At 48.7% G+C, this 19,093-nt stretch overlaps 1 protein-coding gene across 3 annotated transcripts; it reads left to right on the forward strand.

Annotated features, from left to right (window-relative positions):
- The first annotated feature begins 82 nt into the window (after positions 1-82).
- On the forward strand, positions 83-16,276 carry VSTM1 (V-set and transmembrane domain containing 1). Of its 3 annotated transcripts, none has more exons than XM_036881007.2 (8): positions 83-234; positions 5,082-5,117; positions 5,246-5,530; positions 7,560-7,598; positions 11,475-11,567; positions 11,665-11,681; positions 11,889-11,923; positions 13,953-16,276. In XM_036881007.2, the coding sequence occupies exons 1-8, from the start codon at positions 201-203 to the stop codon at positions 14,062-14,064; spliced, it is 651 nt and encodes a 216-aa protein (XP_036736902.1). In that variant the 5' UTR covers positions 83-200; the 3' UTR covers positions 14,065-16,276. The 3 variants fall into 3 exon arrangements, with proteins under 3 accessions (XP_036736902.1, XP_036736910.1, XP_057352440.1); XM_036881015.2 differs by lacking the exon at positions 13,953-16,276 and adding an exon at positions 12,631-13,349; XM_057496457.1 differs by lacking the exon at positions 5,082-5,117.
- Positions 16,277-19,093: the final 2,817 nt, after the last annotated feature.

Here is a 19,093-nt window from a genome sequence, read left to right on the forward strand (position 1 = left end):
TCATTGATGGCTTCTTGTTTCCTGAGTAGGTTGCAAGAAGGAAACTACACCACGTGGTGGGGAGCCGAAGTGTGCAGCACAACTTCCCCCCGCTGGGCCTGGGGAGGGAGGGCAGGAGGGAGCTGCAGTCGCCCCAGGCCCCTTCTGCCTTGGAACCGTAAAGCTGGAGTCGAGGTCTGGGTCCAGGCAGAAGGGACGCCATGATCACAGGATTCCTGTCCCTGCTCTGCCTTGGTGAGTCTCCAGGATGGGGACAGATGGGTTTGGGTGGGGGGACTTCCGAGGGGGAGTGGGGGTGACCGTGGGAAGTGCAGACATGGTGGCTTCTGTGTTTGGGATGTATGACACCTGCCAGTTGTGTGGTCTGTGGTCAACATGCCCTCGTCCTGGGGCCCGCCCATCAGAGACGCGTGGTGACACCGTCTTTTACTCAGCCCAGAAACGCAGAGTTTAGTGGGACCTCCAAGCCCACCTGGTCCGCAGTGAATCTCCTGCTGGTGTCTGGGGGGTGGTTTACAGGCGTGGCGCCGTGGGTCTGGGTACAGACCGGGGCTGCAGGGAGGACCCCTGCCTGGGGACAGTGGCTCCAGACAAAATTTCCCGACGGGCCTCGTACCGGCCTGATGTTAACCATCCTCATTGTGAACAGGATGTAATCAAACTGCAGCCTTGTCAAAAGGCAGGCCTAGATCCTAACCTTGGCTTGATGGCTAAGAGTTCCAGCCTTTGAACCAGCAGCCCCACCCGACTAGACGGAGTGACGGACAGTCTGAGTTCCTCCTCCGGGAGCGCGGGAACAGGGGTGGAGCTGGAGGACACGGGGACAGTCCTCTGCCCGGGTTCCTTCCTGCCCCGTGGGCACACAGCTCCCCACACATTAGAGCTTCAGACGCGCCTGTCGGTCACCACACCCCAAGCCTCCACTTCAGGGCTGAGTGAGCCAGGTCGTCACGGGAGTGTTTGACTCCTCCGGCCGCCGTGACGAAGGGCACAGAGTGAGGCGCTTAAAGCCATGGAGTCTGGCCCCTCGCAGCTCTGGAGGCCGGGCGTCCACAGTCATGGTGCCGGCCGGGCCGGTTCCACCGGAGGCCATGAGGGTGCATCTGCCCCAGGGCCCCCTCCGCTCCTGGGGATGCCTGGCGACCTCGGCGCCCCTCGGTCTGGACGCGTCGCCCTCTTTCCTCACACCCTCCGTGGCATCTTCTCTCTGGGTGTCCTGTCTCCGTATCTCTTCTTCCTCTTCTCCAAAGGACATCAGTCCTGTCGGATTAGGGGGCCGGTCTCCCCCAGAATGACCTCCAGTTAACAGACCGTGACTGCAGAGGCCAAATAATGCTATTTCCAAAGAAGGCCATATTCACAGGTGCTGGGGGTTAGCACGTGAACGTATCTTTTGGGGGGACACAAATCAACCCAGAAGACACCCTCCTCCCCTCCTGCCATACTCATGGTTCCAGGGGCGGGTGTTTGATGCCCGGCGAGCCAGTCCAGTTCTGTCAGGAAGCTTCTCAAACCGCGTCGAGGCACAGGTGAACTCTGTGCTCTGTGCGGGTGGCCTCCAAAGATGCAAGGCTGTGCTGCCCTCGGCCCTGCCTCCCGGCCCTTGGTCCCAGACCCATAGTATTTAGAGGAAGGTAGACTCCGGGCTCAGAGAAAAGGGCCTAGCAGCAGGGAGTCCTGGGGCAGGCCGTCCTGGAGGCCCGATCCGCCCTTACACTGACCCACGTCCTTTGCATGAATTAACCCAGCCAATCATTTGTGGCTTTGTCTTATTTCAGGTGTACTTTTGATATTTGAGTCTTTACAGATCTTTAGTCAAGAGGGTAAAACTACCCAACTTACACAAAACATAAGAAATGCATGGAGGAAACATTCACATAAGATTAACCATTTAAAAAGGGTACATTTTGTTCACTGCAGTGCCACCGTCACCTGTAAATAGTTTGAAAGCTGATCATGGCCCTAAGGAACCCTGTGCCCATTAAGCATCACTTCGCCTCGCTTCTCGCCCAGACCCTGGCAGCCGCCTATCTACCTCCCGTCTCTCTAGGTTTAGCTATTCTGGACTTTTCACATGAATGGAATCAGGCAATAGGCACCCTCCATGCCTGACTTCTCTCACTGAGCATGACGTTTTCGAGGTTCATCTGGGATGAAGCACACGCCATCCGTGCTACATTCCTGTCTGTGGCCAAGCCATTTTCAGCACAACCATTTCAAGCTTTCCAGGTGATGCATTCAAAGGATCTGTTAAGTAGTAGATATCCAGTAACCGGTAGTTCCAAATCTGTCACCAGTAATTAGGATTCTGCATCCAATTCCGGTGCACACCTGACACCGCCTGGGTGCTCTGCGATTCAATTCCGAACCTACCTACCTGGAGACGGCATCAGACCCCACGGGCAGTGGTCTCCGCCCTGCAAGACGCCCCCCATCCCGCTTCAGACTCCAGCCACAGCCCAGGTTGTCCCTGTTTCCGAGCAACTGGCTGCAGGAGGGAAGTTTCCAACCACCCCATCGTCAGGTTCAATTAATTTGCTAGAGCGGCCCGCAGAGCTCAGAGGGGCGTTTTACCCATAGATCCCTGGTTTGCCATAAAGGGGTGTAACTCAGGACAGCCTGACGGCGGCGGCGCACAGCCCAGGGGCGGGGAGAGGGCGCGGGGCTGCCCGCATCTCCGCGTGCCCACCACCCTGGCAGCTCTCTGAGGCCCGTCCTTTCGGGTTTCTGGGGAGGCTTCACGACACAGGCGTGCCTGATTCACTCGCTGGCCATTGGCAACTGAGCCCACCTCCAGCCCCGGTCCGCTCCCCAGGTCAGGGGGTGGGACCGAAAATCCCCGCCCGCCAATCACCTGGGGGATTCCTTGGCGACCAGACCCCGTCGTTTCCCACTTTCCAAAAGTCGCCTCGTTAACATAACAAAAGACACCTTTCCGGCTCTCCTCCCCGGGGAATTCCCAGGGGCCTCTGGAGCTCTGTGCCAGCACTGGAGACAAAGAGCAAATATTATCTATGACTTATTATAAATCACAATGTCACAGTCCCTTTTACTGTCCTCTTTTCCAGGGAACTGTGGCTTGTAGTGTCCCCACTTTGTTCCGTCTCGTTTGAAAGAAATGGCATATTAGACCGAAGCTGGGCAGCTCTCCGTTTGGCTTATGTAAAGGCCACACTAAGTGTTAGATGCACAATACCTGGCAGAGGCAGGCAAGGGTACTAGCCGTGTGGTAAATGAGAGCTGTCCAGAGGCCCCACTAAATAATCTAAGTGTGCAAAAGATTGATGGCTGTCTAGAGTCTGCCAAATGATAAGACACTCGATAATTGGTCATTTTTTATTGTTAACTATTTCCTGAGAAATATGTTTACTGTGGTGGCCCATTCCTCCCTTCCACAGAGTCCCATTAATACTCCAAAGAGCTACCCGTAGGCCCATCTTTGTTCTTTGCTTTTTCAAGTTATCCTGCACACCGACCGTCCTCTTCTCCTGGACCACGGTGTCTCCCTCACAGCCGGTTCTGTGCCTGAGTCCGCTGTGGTCCTTTCCCAAGAACGATCCACCGTTCTGAGAATCTAAGGCACAGCACTGTGACCATAATTAACAATTCTGTATCATGCACTTGAAATCTGCTGAGAGAGTAGATCTTAAGCATTGTCACCAAACAAACAAAAAAACAAACAAACAAGAAATGACGGGAGGTGGGGGATGTGTTAACTGGCTTGATTGTGGGAATCATCTTACTATGTGTACCTATACCAGGTCGTCCCGCCGTCCCCTTTAACTATATTACAATTTCATTTGCCAAAAAAAAAATTACAACTTTATTTGTCAAAAAAGTGACACCCTCCCCCTACAATTTTTACAACCTATTCCGCAGTAGAGCTTCATGATGCAAAGCGAACTAAGGGCAACTGTGTGCTTATTTTTTAAAAAAATGGGGCTCTCTATTAAAACAGAAGCTTGGCTGATAGCTGAGACGGTGTAAGTCTAAAAGCAGGATTTGGAGGGGCTGCAAGAAGACCCAGGACCCCTTCACCACAGTGAACCCAATTTCCTGCCTGATGTTGGGAGGACCGTTTTTCTCCACGCACCCAGCTTCCCCTGGGTGGTCTACGAATTTAAAACAAAGTTTAATTGCATGCTCACGGAAGCCCAGTAATAACATTGAGGTCCAAAGAAATGACCAAGGCAGGCAGCTTTTATACATTTTAGACAGAGGAAATAAACCTGAGAGGAACTAACAGGACAAAGAAAACTTAGGTTCAGGAGTTTCAAGCAGTAAGGATTTTAATCAGCATTTGGGCTGGGGTAGTGAATTATGGAAAGAGTGGCAAGGATTAGCTCACACATCCTTCAGACCCTGAATCCCCCGGCCCTGGTGATAAGGATTCTCTCCACCTCCTGGTACTTTCATGTGAGAGATTTATTTTCACGCTTTCTACAGACAAAGGAGGGTCAGGGTGTCCTTCTTGAGCTGGCTGTTTCTTAAGTCACTTTAATTCAAAACAATCCATATGTCACTGTGACATATCTCAGGGAGGCCAGCCCTGGGCCCCAACGCTATGAATCCCAGCCACTGTCACTCTTAATGTAGCCTGAGTCCGTCATCAAACTCCCCCTTCCTTCCTTCTCAGGGAAGCTTGGGTCCGTGTCGTGAGTTGATACGTGAGCTAAAACAAGGGCCAGATGTCCCTCTTGTGTCTAGAGAAATTCTAGCTTTACCCGCCCATATTTCCGTCCGTGGGGTGACATTCCCATCCTAGAATGAAATAAAAAGGACAGAGTGCAGACGGGGGTACAGAGGAGGGCATTTGCATCCAGAGACATCTGGAGTTCCCTGTGCAGAAAAGAACAGCCTTGTTGGGAAGAATCGATGCTCACCACTTGAGTAAGAAGGGAACCCCCAGACACACAGTGGGACAAAGTAAAAGGTTAAAAAAAAAAACATTAAAAATTTTAAAAATAAACCAGGGGAGGTCCTTATGGAACAGGGCAGATCTTGAACAAATTAGGCAAGCGTTCTCTGCCCGACTGGCTCGCAAAGCCAGGCGTGTAATTCATCTCCCATCTCGTCTCCAGGGCTCTGTCTCGGCTCCGAAGAAGAGAAAAACAACGGTGAGTTTTCACCCACGTGAACTCTACGTGTTCCTGCATCCCAAGGGTCAGGACCTTTCCCTGTAATCCCCTGAAGCCCGGCGGGGCGTTTGTGCCCATCACTCAGACGAACTCTGAATTCTTTCCAGAGCATCTTCCCAAACCCTCCCTGAGTGCCTCGCCCAGCACGGCGGCGGAGCCTGGCAGTAACGTGACTCTGAAGTGCCAGTCCCACTTCCAGAACGTGACGTTCATGCTGGGGAAGTGGCAGGACTCTGGGTACAGGCAGGAGCAGAGCTCGGCGGGACCCCAGGCTGAATTCCTCCTCACTGGCCTGGCGCCTCCGGATTCCGGCTCCTACTTTTGTGCCTACAAGAGAGTGGGCTCCCAGGTGTGGTCGGAGAAGAGCGGCCCCCTGCAGCTGGTGGTCGCAGGTGAGAAGGGCATATGCCTTTTCCTGTGACGGGGCCTGGCTGGGGAAGGAGGAACCCAGGAAACAAAGGGACAGACACGCTCCTTGAGTGTAGAAAACTAGGAAATGGAGACTGAGTATGGGAACAGACTCTTATCACGTTCTGATAAAAATCCAGGGTCCCAGTGATGTGGCCGTGGGAGATGGTTTTTGAACATAGAGATTAATAGGAAATTTGAGGTACGGTGAAGCCAAAAGAGACGATGGTCATTGTAAAGGTAGTTTCTTCCAGCTCCCGAGAGGTTGGGGCGCCATGCTGCACAGCACCACACGACGAGGCATGGGGCTCAGCCAAGCAGCAGAGGCAGGGGACGACTGAGGGCAGACCCTCTACTGTGGTTTCTGTGGGAAGGAATAGGCTTAGGATCGGCTCTGGGGTAGAGTGGCTGTCCCTGGTCATCTGGGACCTGATCCTGGGGTGACTAGGGCCAGGGAATAGTGGCCCTGAGTGTGAGAACCGATAAAGGAGGTAGGTGGGGACGTGGGCTCTGGATTGGCTGGTCAGCATTTGAGAGGCGAGCTCAAGGGAGAGTCGTTTCCTGTATCTAGGAACTGGGCAACCCTGGGAGGGGCCTCCTGCAGGGTCGGCAAAGGCCCAAGGTGTCAAAGCATCAAATGCAGAAAATAAAAGACACAGTTAGTGCAGAAATATGGGTGGGAGTGTCCCCAGGTGCAGCGGAAAATGGGACGCCCTGTCCTTCCCTTCACCCCATCGCCTTGTCCTCTTCAGGAGTGGTCCTGAAACCTTCCCTCTCCAGCATCACAGACCCTGAGACGACTCCAGGTCACAGTATGACCCTCAGATGTCTGGTTCCCTAGGACAGAACTGAATGTATCCTTATTGCTCTGCTGAAAGCAGGGACCCCAGAACCATTACAAGTTGAAAAAGTAAAGAAAAAGACAAACTGAGCAGCACAGCAGCCTAAGACTTCCCTCATGTTTGTCCCAGCTTCAACAACAAAAATCTGGCAACCATCCATGAACAAAAGTGCCTCTGTGGGGGCTGCGGGGTCCAGCACCAAACACCCGGGGACCCAGGAGGAGGCCCGCCCGCCTGTGCGTGGGGGAAAGCAGACAGGCCTCTGGGAGCCCTGCAGGGGCCTGGGAACTGGTTCCAGCCGCTCTCGGCTGCAGCTGGGGGAAACCTGAAGAACGTGGATGCCGGAAGTCCATGGACAAGAGAACCTTTGTGGAAGTCTGCAAACCAAGACTGAATCATGAAGAAATAGAAAACCTGAACCGACCCAGAATGGATAAGCAGATTGAATCAGTAATCAAAAACCTCCCAGCAAGGAAATCCAGGACCACAGCGTTTCACTGGTGAATTCCACTAACTATCATTTGGTGGGGGAGCCAGGAATACTCATTTATTCCATGCGGAAAGGGTAGTATTTTCAGTAAATGGTGCTGGGAAAACTGGATAACCACATGCAGGAGAATGAAATTGGACCCCTGTCTTACACCACCCACAAAAATGAACTCAACGTGGATGAAAGACTTAAACATAACACCCAAACCATCCAATCTTAGAAGAAAACGGGAAAAGGAAAAGCTCCTTGACGCGGCCTTGGCAATGATTTTTCTGATGTGACACCTAAAGCACAGGACAAGGAGAAAAAAGTAAACATGTGGGACGACATCAAACTGAAAAAAAACTGCCCAGCAGAAGAAGGCAACCTATAGAATGGGGAAAAAATTTGCAAAATATTTACTTTTTCCTGAAAGAGGGAAAATTGGAAGGAATAGGATTGGAAGGGTGTAAATCAGTGGTGGTGTTCACAAATATTCTTGTCATTAAAAATATCAAACTCGAGGAGCATTAAGAAGAGTAGTCTCATGCACTAGCCCTGGTTTGGGGACCCAGCAACCATGTAGAGAATGGGAAAGACACTCTCTTCTCTGCTTCCCAAAGAGGTTGTAGAGTCTGTCAGTAGAACAGTTATGTCCCCATGCAACCACTGTGATGCCTTTCCCTGCACCCTGTTTTCTAGATTACCACGATGGCCACAGAGCTCTTTCCAGAAAAAAAGGTAAGATAATTAGAGAGGAAATGTGTCTCCAATTATACGCACCTCATGAGGAAAGGGACCCCGTTTGATTAAAAAGCACAAGAAGAATCATGATGATGCCCTTTCTCAGTGTTACTGGGGGACATGACCGCCTCTGGGGGAGAAATGACCTCCAAGCTGCTCGTGGGCTCTGAAAACACCTGGTGACTAAAATAACACAAGATGCACTGTCTGCCATTTTACATAATGAAACGCTTGGCAGAGTTTTGTGCAGGATGGAGGTGAGTTTGTAGGCTGGTCTGGGTAGCAGGACCCGTGGCATCCAGGAACATTGGGAATATGTATGATCAAGGACTTCCTAAAACTTTAAATTTCTCAAAACTAGGTGACTGTCACATCCTTTTTCTCTGTTGTTGCTTTTCCATTGAGGAATTGACCGTGATTCTGGCCTCAGAGATGCTTGTAAAAGTGAGAGCTTTTGGCGTCTTTAGACGGAAACAGGAGCTCATCCAAATTTTAATGGCCGAACGTATAATGTAAATTGGCATTGAGATGCTTAACTACCCTTTCTTTCAGCAGCTCGTAACCTCATGTAATCCACTCCAAAGAGCCAAAATTGTTCAAGGGTGTTGTTAGAATCTATGCTGGTATAATCAGTTTTGTTTTTCTTTTAAGAAAGGTATCCTCCAAAATGCCCTGGCAAAATAAGGAATAGCCTATTAAAATGTGCCTATTTAGTATTAGCTGACTTGGGAAATGACTTCTACTTCAGCACTGTGAACATAATTCGCACAGGGAGTGCTTTCTTGGGGGGATCTAAAATCTGATGGAGTCAAGGCGGGCGGAAGTGTCAGATGGACCAGAAGTTCAGAAGTCTGGTGGTTTGTCTGAGGGACAAGGAAGAGAAGCTTTCATATTTTTAGCTCTTGTGTAATTTATTTCCTTCCTTTTTTATTGAAATACAATTCACATTCTACAAATGCACCCTTTAAAAGTGCACTATTCAGTGCATTTGGTATATTCACAAGGTTGTGCAACCATCACCACTATATAATTCCAGAACATTCTCATTACCCCAAATGAAATCTTTTATCCTCTCGGCTGTGCCTCCCCATTCCTGTATCTCCCACCAGGCTCTGCCAACCTTTCATCTGCTCTTGAATCTATGTTTTCATTTCATGTACATGTATTCACACAATATGTTGTCTTTTGAGACTGGCTTCTGCTGAGCATGTTTTCAAGGTTCATCTACGCTGTAGGCTGTGTGAGCCCTTCATTTCTCTTCATGGCTGAAAAATATTCGGTTGTGGGGTCCAACCCATCAGCTGATGGACACTTGGGTTGTGCCTTTTGACTATTGCGAGCATTGCTGTTCTGAACACCGGTACGTACCTGTTTGAATCCCTGTTTTCAATTCCCCTGGATGCCTACCTAGCAGCAGGATTGCTGGGACATGGTAACTGCATGCTTATCTTTTTTTTTTCTGCCCAATGACTATGTTGCACTTTTTTTCATAAGGTCTCATTGATATACAATCTTATGAAGCATGCATGCTTCACTTTTTGTGGAACTCACCAATTGTTTTCCAATGTGTCTGTACCATTTGACTTTTTACTTTCCCACCAGTAATGTATGTGGGTTCCCATATCTCTACATCCTTGCCAGCACTTGTTAATTTCTAGTTTTATTATATATATATATATATATATATATAGCCTTCCTATGTGTGTTCATAAGCCCTTAAGATGTGCTTTCTGAGCTCAAATTTCTGCCACCACAACTCTAAATAGGATAAAATATTTTTAAGCACAGATCCATTGTCCCAGTCTGTATGCCCATGCCCCCAGAGCTACCAGACAGGACCCTACATGTTCAGTGTCATCATTGAACTTTGACACAGGGCTAGGCCTTCTTTCTGTTGGCTGTGACTTCGTTTATGTCCCGTGTCAGGCTGTGTCCCCTTATTAAGTCTGATTCCTTCAGACCAACTTCACAGACCCTCGTAGTTTATTTTGGCAGTTTGTAAACAGTGATGTGAAATTTGACCAGGATATGTGGACATCTGAGGGTAAACCCAGATCCTTAGGTTGTGGGGCCACCTGACGAGGATAGTTTTGTAATAATTCACTTCTCATTTCTAGAGAACTGCTGTGTGAGAGAAGCTGTAGGCTGCACAAGAGGAGATTGAAGGATAAGGCAGGCTGGTGTTTCTCTGCTTGCATCGGGCCCTGACAGTCCTGCCGTGTTCTTCCGTCCTTGGAGAGGCACTGATAGGGTTGTTGCTTTGGAGGGTCCCTTGGATTCACTGCCAATCCAACATTTGGGAAGTAGATTCCCAAATAAGTGTTTGTGTGCAAGTGGCATTGTAGGGGACAGGGAAGGTCTGAGAAGAAAGGAGACTGAGCCACGGTGGGGTGGTCCTCGGCTGGTGTCTTTTGCTCCACGCTGCGAGGAAGGGCAGGAGACGGGGAAGGTCACAGACGCAGGGTGACCAGGGAGCTTGGGCAGTCGTGCTCCCACAAATGGCAGTCATCAATAAAGGGGTGCTCCGGGATGCATAAATCTCAAGGCATTTCAGATCCCTCCTGGCCATCCCCTGCAAAGTGATGCAAGCATTCCTGTTGGAAAGCAAAAGAAACCGCCACCTCGGGTGCATTTAGGGGATCGTGGGCGGAGTGGCATGCTATCGCCTGTCGCAGAGGGAGATGGCGTGGGGGGGAATATCAGTGAGAAAATAGTGGTTATCCTGCAGTCTCATTATCCTGGACGGTGAGTCAGATTCTAGGCAGGGTGCTTGAAAGCCAGTATTTTCGTCATTACCCGGCTCTTTGAGTTAGGCGTTCTTGTCTTCCTCCCCACCCCACCCCTTTTCCCTCCAGCTTTACTGAGGTGTGATTGACACTTAAAACGTTAAGATATTTAAAATGTACAATGTGGTCACTTTTCATACATATGCACTGTGAGAGGATTGCTCACTGAGTCTATGAACACACCCCTTGCCTCAACTCACACATTTGTCTCTCCATCTTCTTGGGATGCTGAAGATCCACTTCCGTGGTGAATTTCAGTTGTGCAACACGCCATTATCAACTGCTGTGGCCATGTGATACCTTAGATCCCTAGGACTTACTCCTCTTTTCCCTGGAAGTTTGCAGCCTTTGGCCGGCCTCTCCCCATTTCCTCCACCCCCAGCCATCCTAACCACCATTCTACTCTGCAGCTGAGTTTGATTTTTTTTTTAATTCCACATCTAAGTGACATCTAATCAACTAGTATTTGTCTCAGCATGAGGCCCTCCAGGTTCATCCATACTGCTGCAAATGGCAGAATTTCCTTCCCTTTATGGCTGAATAATATTCCATCACATATGAATAGATACTACAGGGAAAGTGCCTCTTAACTGGGTGAGAGTTTGGACCTCTGGTCATCTGTGACTGAGCAGCGTTGCGTCTGTAGCATTACGGTCAGCTGGGCAAACGTGTGTCTCACCGGGTGACGGGTTCAGACTCTCACTTCTGAGGATGAGAAAGAACAGGCATGAAGCTCCCAGCACACAGTGTGCCTCCCCACAAACGACCACGATGATTGCCATGGATGAAACACGCACCGGGACCTTCCCGCACGCAGGTACCCTGCTAGCCCTCTGTACCGGGCCCGACCCACTCCAGTTCCCTGTCCCCTAGTAAGTAGCCACAGGCCTTGTCTTCACTCTGAATGGGGAACACGGACTCAGGCGGATTTTACGGGAATTCCCCGAGACGATGGCGACTCCAGCTCTAAAGTGGCAGCTCCCGCTTTGGAAGCCGGTGTGTCTGGCTCCTCCGAACTGCTCTGCGAAACGCCACCCGCGTGTCTCGGGAGCCGGACTGATTCTCCCGCCTGCTCTCCCCCCGCCAGCCACCAGAATCATCTTCGTCACCACCGTGAGCTGCATGTCCATCCTCCTCCTCTTCCTCTCGGTCTTCTTCATCTACAGATGCTCTCAGCACGGTGGGTTCAGGGGACCACTGGTCGAAAATGCTGGGGAAGGGGAGCGAAGTGGGGGGTTTTCTCATGACATAAATCCCTCCCTGTATTTTTTTTATAGACCCGTCGCATGAAGAGGTAGGTCTCCTTGGCATATCTCGCGCCCAGCTTGACGCCCACGCTGCCCTCCAGAGATGCCCATTGCTCATCAGTGTCCCCACGCCCAGCCTCACCCCGTCCCACCCACCCCAGACCGCACTGGGACCTTCCCCTCCCCTCCCCAAGCCCCTGCTCCTCGCCCCGGAACCTTCAGACCCCAGACTTTCTTGTCTTTCTCTCCCTCAGAACCAGCCATTCCAGATTTCCCAAGAAGGCTACGGGTAAGTGGGGAGGGAAGACACCCTAAAAAAATCGTGGGATAGGAAGACCAAGGTCTGACGCCTGCAATCAGAGAATGGCATGTTGTCCCTCTCAGAGGCAGATTCCAGGCGGGAAAGGACAGCTGTGGGGGTGGGGTCTCCCCTTAGGAATTTCCCCCAAGCTCACCCGCTGCCACCTGCGGGTCCTGCCCACCTCCTGGTTTAGCCTGTGCCCTGGTTATGTGGATGCCCCAACTCACACAATTGCCAGGAGCCAGTCACTGGTGGGCTAAAACACACACTTTGAGAAAACTCCTAGAAACAGAGAGTAGAATGGTTGGTTACCAAGGCAGTAGGGGTGGGGGGGCAGAGATCTGGGGAGATGCTGGTCTAAGGCTACAAACTTGAAACTAGCAGATAAATAAGTCCCAGAGACCTAAGGCACTGCACCCTGGTTATAGTCAGCAGCCCTGTGTTACTCACTTCAGGGCTGCCAAGAGATTAGATCTCAAATGTTCTCACTACAATAAAGAAATGATGGTCATATGATGGGAGGGAGGTGTCAGCTAACACTAAGTTGATATGAATTTGTCAAATCAGCACATTGTACATCTTCAATGTACACATTATACGTCAGTTACATCTCAACTAAAACAAACAAACAAACAAATGGGAATCCAGCTCCCCGTTCCCACTACTTATCACCAGAGTGGTCTTGGACCAATCAGGAAACGCCTGTGATGTGCGCCCTTGGGAATCAGATCCCCATCGAAAAGGCTTGTGTGCATCCAGCAGTGTCATCAACATAAAGGGTTTGCTGGAGTTCCCGACAGATTTTCAATGTCAGATGGATAGCATAGAGGCATCAATCAACAAATGTTAACTTACATCAACCAATTGTTTTTCTATGGAAAATACTGCTTATTTGTGATTTGCCATTAATTAGCATTTCCTCTAAGAACACTATCAGATAACAGTGACACACTGTCCCACAGGACGCAGGTTCATGGCTCATTCTCTACGGCAAAGCAAATAAAGAGAGGCATTCGAGAGAGGTGCAAATAGTTCACTGTCGTGTTTAAAAAGTGTTCACGCACAGTGTGTTCATTGGGGTAGAGATTTTTTTTAAGTTTTGGGAAAGCATAGTTCACAGTTTCACAAATCAAGCATCAATGAACAGATCTTGTCTATGTTAAATATTGGATTAATGACATTCACTAGCAAATTGTTGATAATAATAATAATATAATACTATGATGGGGTACCTCCATTCAATGAAATGCTGTTCAGCTATACAAAAGGAAGCTACTACTGATACGTGTGCCGAACAAATGTACTGCAACAACATTCTGCCAAGTGGAAAAAGCCAGATACAAAAGGCTGTATACAGAATAGTTCCACTTATCATATAAAATCTCCAGAAAAGGCACGCGGGTAGTTGCCTATGGCTGGGGCGGGGTGGGGGTGGGGAGGGTGAGGAGAGCCACGTGTGCGTGCGAACAGGCACAAGGGAACTTTTTCAGGGCGGTGGATGTTCTGAAACTGTATTGTGGTGACGGCCACATCATTCCACAGATGTGCTAGAAGTCACAAAATGGTGCCTTAAAACGGGAAGTTTATAAGATATAAATTGTATCTCAATAAAACTGTTTTTAAAAAATATAATGTTACATCGCCAGGAGGTATTCCTATAGAATGTTAATTCTATTACGTATTTGCACTGATTTTTATTAGCATGACTTATAAACGATTGTTAGTACTGTTTTATTAATACTAGAGTCAAAACCCGCACCTTCCCCGAATTGCGCGGCGCTGTCCAATAGAACTTTCCACGACGATGAGATGTTCTATAGCTGCAGCGTCCGGTGCAACAGCCCCCTGCCACGAGTGGCTATTGCACATTTGAAATGTGTCTGGTGAGAGGTGAGACTGAGGACCCGAATTTTGCATTAGATTTGGGTTTAATTCATTTACATTTAAGCAGCCACGTGTGGCTCGCAGGTGCCATATCGCATAGCTAAGCTCTAATGCCCATCTCGTCTTCCCTAAGACTGAAGGAGTCCCAGGAAGTGACCCGTGCGGAGCTAAACGCCATGGCACCCTCCGAGGCAGCTTCTGTCCCCGCCGAGGAGGCCCCGGATCTCGGGGACATGCAGTCCTGAAGGTGCAGCGGGAGAGCATGGGGCGCCTGGAGGAAAGGCCTTCTCCATGGAGAGGACGGATTGGTCACCTGGAAATTCAGTCACTCTGTGCCCTTGGCTGATAATCCAGATCAGTCAGGTTACGGGTCTGCCTTTCTGCTTCCACAGCTCTCAGAAATTACTGGATGGGTTTTCCCAAGACTTGAAGTGTGACTTGAGTACAGTTTGACTTAAAATATGGGCTAAAAATACGTACTCTATAGATACAGGCTGCTGATAATCATGATACCCACTTAGGGAGCTCTGGAAGGCACCGCATAAGTAGAAAACGGTTCCCCCGGCAGAGCCCGTGGGGTGGCACGCATCTCATCGGCACGGGGCATTGCCAAAAGGAGTGCAACACAAAGGCCCTCAACCGTGAGCGGCCCAGAGCGCCCTGAGCAGCCTGCCCCAGGGGAGCTCCAGCGCTGGGTGGCCATCTGGTCTTAAGGCAAAACCACTTCCCCTCTGCCGTGAATGTCAATGTGTTCTTAGTGTATCGTATTTCTGTTTGCATTTTTTCTTTTTATCTTCATTAAAATCAAAGGATGCAATGAAGTTAAACGTACAGGATATATGCGGATTTTGTCACTTGGTGCCCATAACTAAATTAATTTACGTCAATACATCCCTGTAAGGATGTTTCTGAGTGTGGGCTTTTCTGTGTGACAGTGGCACCCAATGACCACTTACTCATAAACACAAACATATGAGCTTTGCTTCCTGAGTTCTGTTACTTGATCAGGTTTGAAAGTCATTTTTTAATAAATGCATGAATAAAAGGGTAAAAATTTGGCAGGTATATATAAATATTCTTCATGCATAAACATAGGCTGGATAACTTCTCCTTTTAAGTTTTTAATCATGAAATAATTTGATTGTAAAGAAAAACACCAAGTAATATACATGAAATATGCATACTGACCTTATTTTCTAGACATTAATGTTTTGCTGTTTTTATTTCTACCACTCCCAATCTATTTTCCTTTCTGTTTTCCCCAGAGGTAAACATTATTCAAGATACAGTATATTATTCTGTAAAGGTAAACATTATCCAAGATACAGTATATGGATTTTTTTCATACTTTTACTACACAGGCATCTATGGGTACTCAATATGTGGCAATATTTATGTGCTATTAATATATATGGAATCATATTGTTTATCATAATTCTGTGATCTTTTTATTGCCCTCAATGTTATGTTCTTGAATTCATCCAGGTGATTTTGCAGGTCTAGCTCATTGTTTACTGTATAGATTTTATCTGTTAACCATAGCATGGAATATTACTCAGCCATGAAAAGGAATGAAGTGCCTATATGCCATGATATGGATGAACTGTGAAAACATCGTGCTAAGTGAAGGAAGCCGGATGCAAAAAGCTGTATATTGTCAGGTTCCATTTATATGAAATGTCCAGAACAGACAAATCCTTGCTGACAGAACCAATTAAAGGTTGTCAGGGGGTAAGGGAGGGGAGAATGGGGAGTGGCTGCAAGTAGGTAGGGGGTCTCTTTTTGGTTGTGGAATTAGATAGGTGAGGGTAGACACCCTTGTGAATATACCAAAACCCACTGAACATACACTTTGTAAGCATAGATTTTATTGTCTGTGAATTACAAAACAAAAATTTGTAAAAGAGCTTGGCTGTTTGCACAAACCATCCCGTACCTGTCTCCCCATTCATGTAGACAATCTCTCTAGGCTGCACATTTAGAAGGAAAACCTGTCTTCTACAATGTCCACCTCTTTAATCTCACAGAGATAAGCCAATTGACAAGTAAGGTCGCTTTGCCTGTGTATCTGTCCACTGGGGAGGTGCAAGTTTCTATCTCCCCACGTCGTTGCCAATGCATAAATATATTAAAACCTTGTAATTTTTGCTGATTAAAATATGTGAGCTCATAACCCACTTTAAGCTACCTACATAAAGATAACTCATTGTTGCTTTAATTTGCATTTTCCTGATTATGAGTGAGGTTCGTTGACCATTTGGAGTTTCTTGATTGAATTGTGGCTTCTCTCTGCGTTCACTTTTCTGTGGAATTGTCAGTCTTTTTCTTATCAGCTTAAAGGGTGTGTTTACATAGTAGGCACACCTTTCCTCTGTAAGCCGTATGTTATGAATACCTCCTGGGAGTCTGTGACTCATGTTTGCATTTCTTCTGTACCATAATAAATATGTTTAGCATTACCAACTCCAAGTCATTCATCTTTTAATTTACATGTTGTGGGATTTCTTTATGTCTTGAACAGCTTTACGTGAGAAATAGACTCTCCCATATGTTCTTCTAAATTTAAATTTTTAAAATTTTGTCTTTCATATTGAATCCATCTGGCATTAATTTTTGTCTGAAGTGTGAGGAAGAGATCTAATTTTTCTTTTGGGATAATCAATTGGCCCAGTATCCTTTATTGAAGGGTCCATTCTTTTTCCTTGAAGTGGTGTCTTCAGTTTGATGTAATATGATTTTCTATTTCATCAACACTGCCTCCCATCATTAGCACAGTTCCAACTCTTGGATGGAAATGGCAAAAGGGAAAACCTCACTTGGAAAGACTTGAGAACAACAGAGAAAGGAGGAAGGAGGGAGGGGAAATTCAGAGCCAGAGAGATCCTCAGACAAACGCATCCACATCCTTAAATGCCATTTAGACTTTTCTTCTCTCATATCTATTTCTACTTCTGTGGCATGATTATTATTCAGACCATACGTCCCTAGGAGTCTGGGGATGACAGTGACAATCCTAGGCTTACAGGCTCACAGACTTTTAGCCAGAGAGATAAGGGGAGCTTTTACTTACTGGATGCATTTAGGGAATGTTGTATTGGCCACCTTTGGAAGATGCTAGAAACCCAGTTCACAAAGTCTTAAACACAGAGGGAAGAAATCCAGCTTTTATCTTGCCTTTCATTTATAACCTGTACCCCAGGCAATCAAATAACTGGAGAGGCAGGGTTTCCACTCATGCAATTGCTATAGCTAATACATCAAGAAGAAAGCCTCTGGGAATGATCTTTGGCTATGCATGCTGGGTTTAGCTGGAATAACAGCAGAGGATGTGATATAGTCTCTCTCCTTCCAGAAACTCTATCTACATGATAGAATATCCAGAGAAAGTGCAGAAGGGACATCAGATGGTCAGAATCAAAGGGATGCATTTTTCTAAAGTCATACTGATAATAGAGATCTAAAACCCAAGCCTGCAAACTCCTAGACCAAAGGCCAACAAACTTTTCCTGAAAAAGACCAGAGGTAATATTTCCCACCTTTGTGGGCTGTAAGGTCTCTCTGTTGAGGGGACTCATCTCTGCCCTTGCAGTGTGTGTGAAGGCAGCCACAGCTGGTATGTGAACAAATAGGTGTGTCTGTGTTCTAATAAAACTTTATTTACAAACACAAGTGGTGGGCCGTCATTTGCCAACCCCCATCCTAGACCAGTGCTTTTTGAAATCTGAATGAATCACCAGAATAAGAATTGAATTAAGCCAGTAAATACATGTTCTAGAGTGCCAGGGAAGATTTTTTTTTGTCCCTTTCTGACTTTCTGGATAAAAGTGGGAAACAAGCAGGATAGGATGGCTTTTGGGGTCCTTTCCATCCTGATGTTTCCAGGGCTGGCCATCCTACAAGCATGGGTGGTTTTGCCTGAGGGAGGGGCCCAGGCGGCATCTCTTTGCAAAGAGACCCAGATGGTTCTGCAGCTTGTGTGGAACTCGTGGCTTTGCCTTTACAGCCTGAGTCACATCACTGCAAACTACGGTCAAGGAAAGCACGGGGCAGAGAAGAGGGAAGGGGGCCAAGAGCCGAGCAACCTCCTGAATCTCAGGGCCCCGGCCTGTCCCTGATCGCCCCGCCTTCTGTGTTTCTCACTGGGGCGTGTCTGTTTCTCTGCCCTCACTGTGTGTGTGTGTGTGTGTGTGTGTGTGTGTGTGTGTGTGCACATGAGCATGCATGGGTGGCCTCTGGGGGTGACGACAGGAAGTAGAGGAGAGTGAGGGGTCAGGAAACCTGGGGGAAGAGCAAGGGCAGACGCCCTCGGGGCCTACACGGAAGGTGACGGTGATACAAGCTCAGGGTCCGCTGATGAACAGTTTCTCTCTCTCTCTCTCTGACTTGTAAAACAGACCTTTATTTCTCCCAGTTCTGGAGGCTGAAGTCCGAGATCGAGGCTCCGCCAGCTCAGTTCGGTGAGGGCGCCCTTCCTGGCTTGCAGGCAGCCGCCTTCTCGCTGTACCTTCAGTTTTTTGGGTTTTCGTGTTTTGTTTTGTTTTTCAGTTACACGCAAAGGAAAACAATGTTGAGTCGTTGGAGTACCTGCGGCGCACGGCACGGGCCCGGCCAGCTTTTTCTTCACCTCCCTGGAGCCTCTCCCGGTCCTCGCGTCCCACGGCCGCGGTTGTGAACCACGCTCCTCCGGTTGGTCCGGAAGGACGACTTGCTCAGTGTTTGGGGACCCCCCAATCCCCCCAAAACCGACCCCGGGCCCCTCCAGCTTCTCCCTGCAGGGTTCCCGCCTCCGGGTGGCGCTGTGGCAAGGCTGCAACACTCGGCCTGCTCGGTCAGCCTCCTCCCCTCCGCCGTCCGCTCGCCCTGCCGCCCCCCCAGGCTGTCCCCGAGCGTCTCCAGGGCCCTTAGCTACCATCTTGAGCTCCTGGGATGTTTCGGACCCGCGCCAGGTCTCATCCGCTTTACCGAGCACTTCCCTTGAAGCTGGAAGCAGACGCCTTCCCAGCCACCCTCCTTCCTCCGGGAGAGGAGGGGGCCCAGGGCACCAAGAGCTCCCGTAAACAAGCACACGGAATCCAAGCAAAGCCGGCCCTCTAACGCCAGCACCCCTTTTTTAGTACCTCCAGGTGAACATGAGACCAGGGTGGGGAGACTGGGTTTCCCGCACCTTCTCTCGAAGCCGTGCGTGGATGGTCCCGCTTTGGAATCGCGCCTCACTGGCACCGATCGCCTTTGGGTCTGAGCAGAGATGAGACTGCAGTGCTTCTGCTTTAACGT

This window comes from Manis pentadactyla (assembly GCF_030020395.1).
Source record: "Manis pentadactyla isolate mManPen7 chromosome 15 unlocalized genomic scaffold, mManPen7.hap1 SUPER_15_unloc_1, whole genome shotgun sequence".
In the NCBI taxonomy this organism is placed as follows: Eukaryota; Metazoa; Chordata; class Mammalia; order Pholidota; family Manidae; genus Manis; species Manis pentadactyla.

Bases quoted from the DNA above. Each gene is read 5' to 3' on its own strand.
- VSTM1 (XM_036881007.2), top strand. From the start codon at position 201: ATGATCACAGGATTCCTGTCCCTGCTCTGCCTTG. The intron at 5,118-5,245 runs GTGAGTTTTCAC...AATTCTTTCCAG, and splicing joins CGAAGAAGAGAAAAACAACG to AGCATCTTCCCAAACCCTCC. The intron at 5,531-7,559 runs GTGAGAAGGGCA...CCTGTTTTCTAG, and splicing joins CCTGCAGCTGGTGGTCGCAG to ATTACCACGATGGCCACAGA.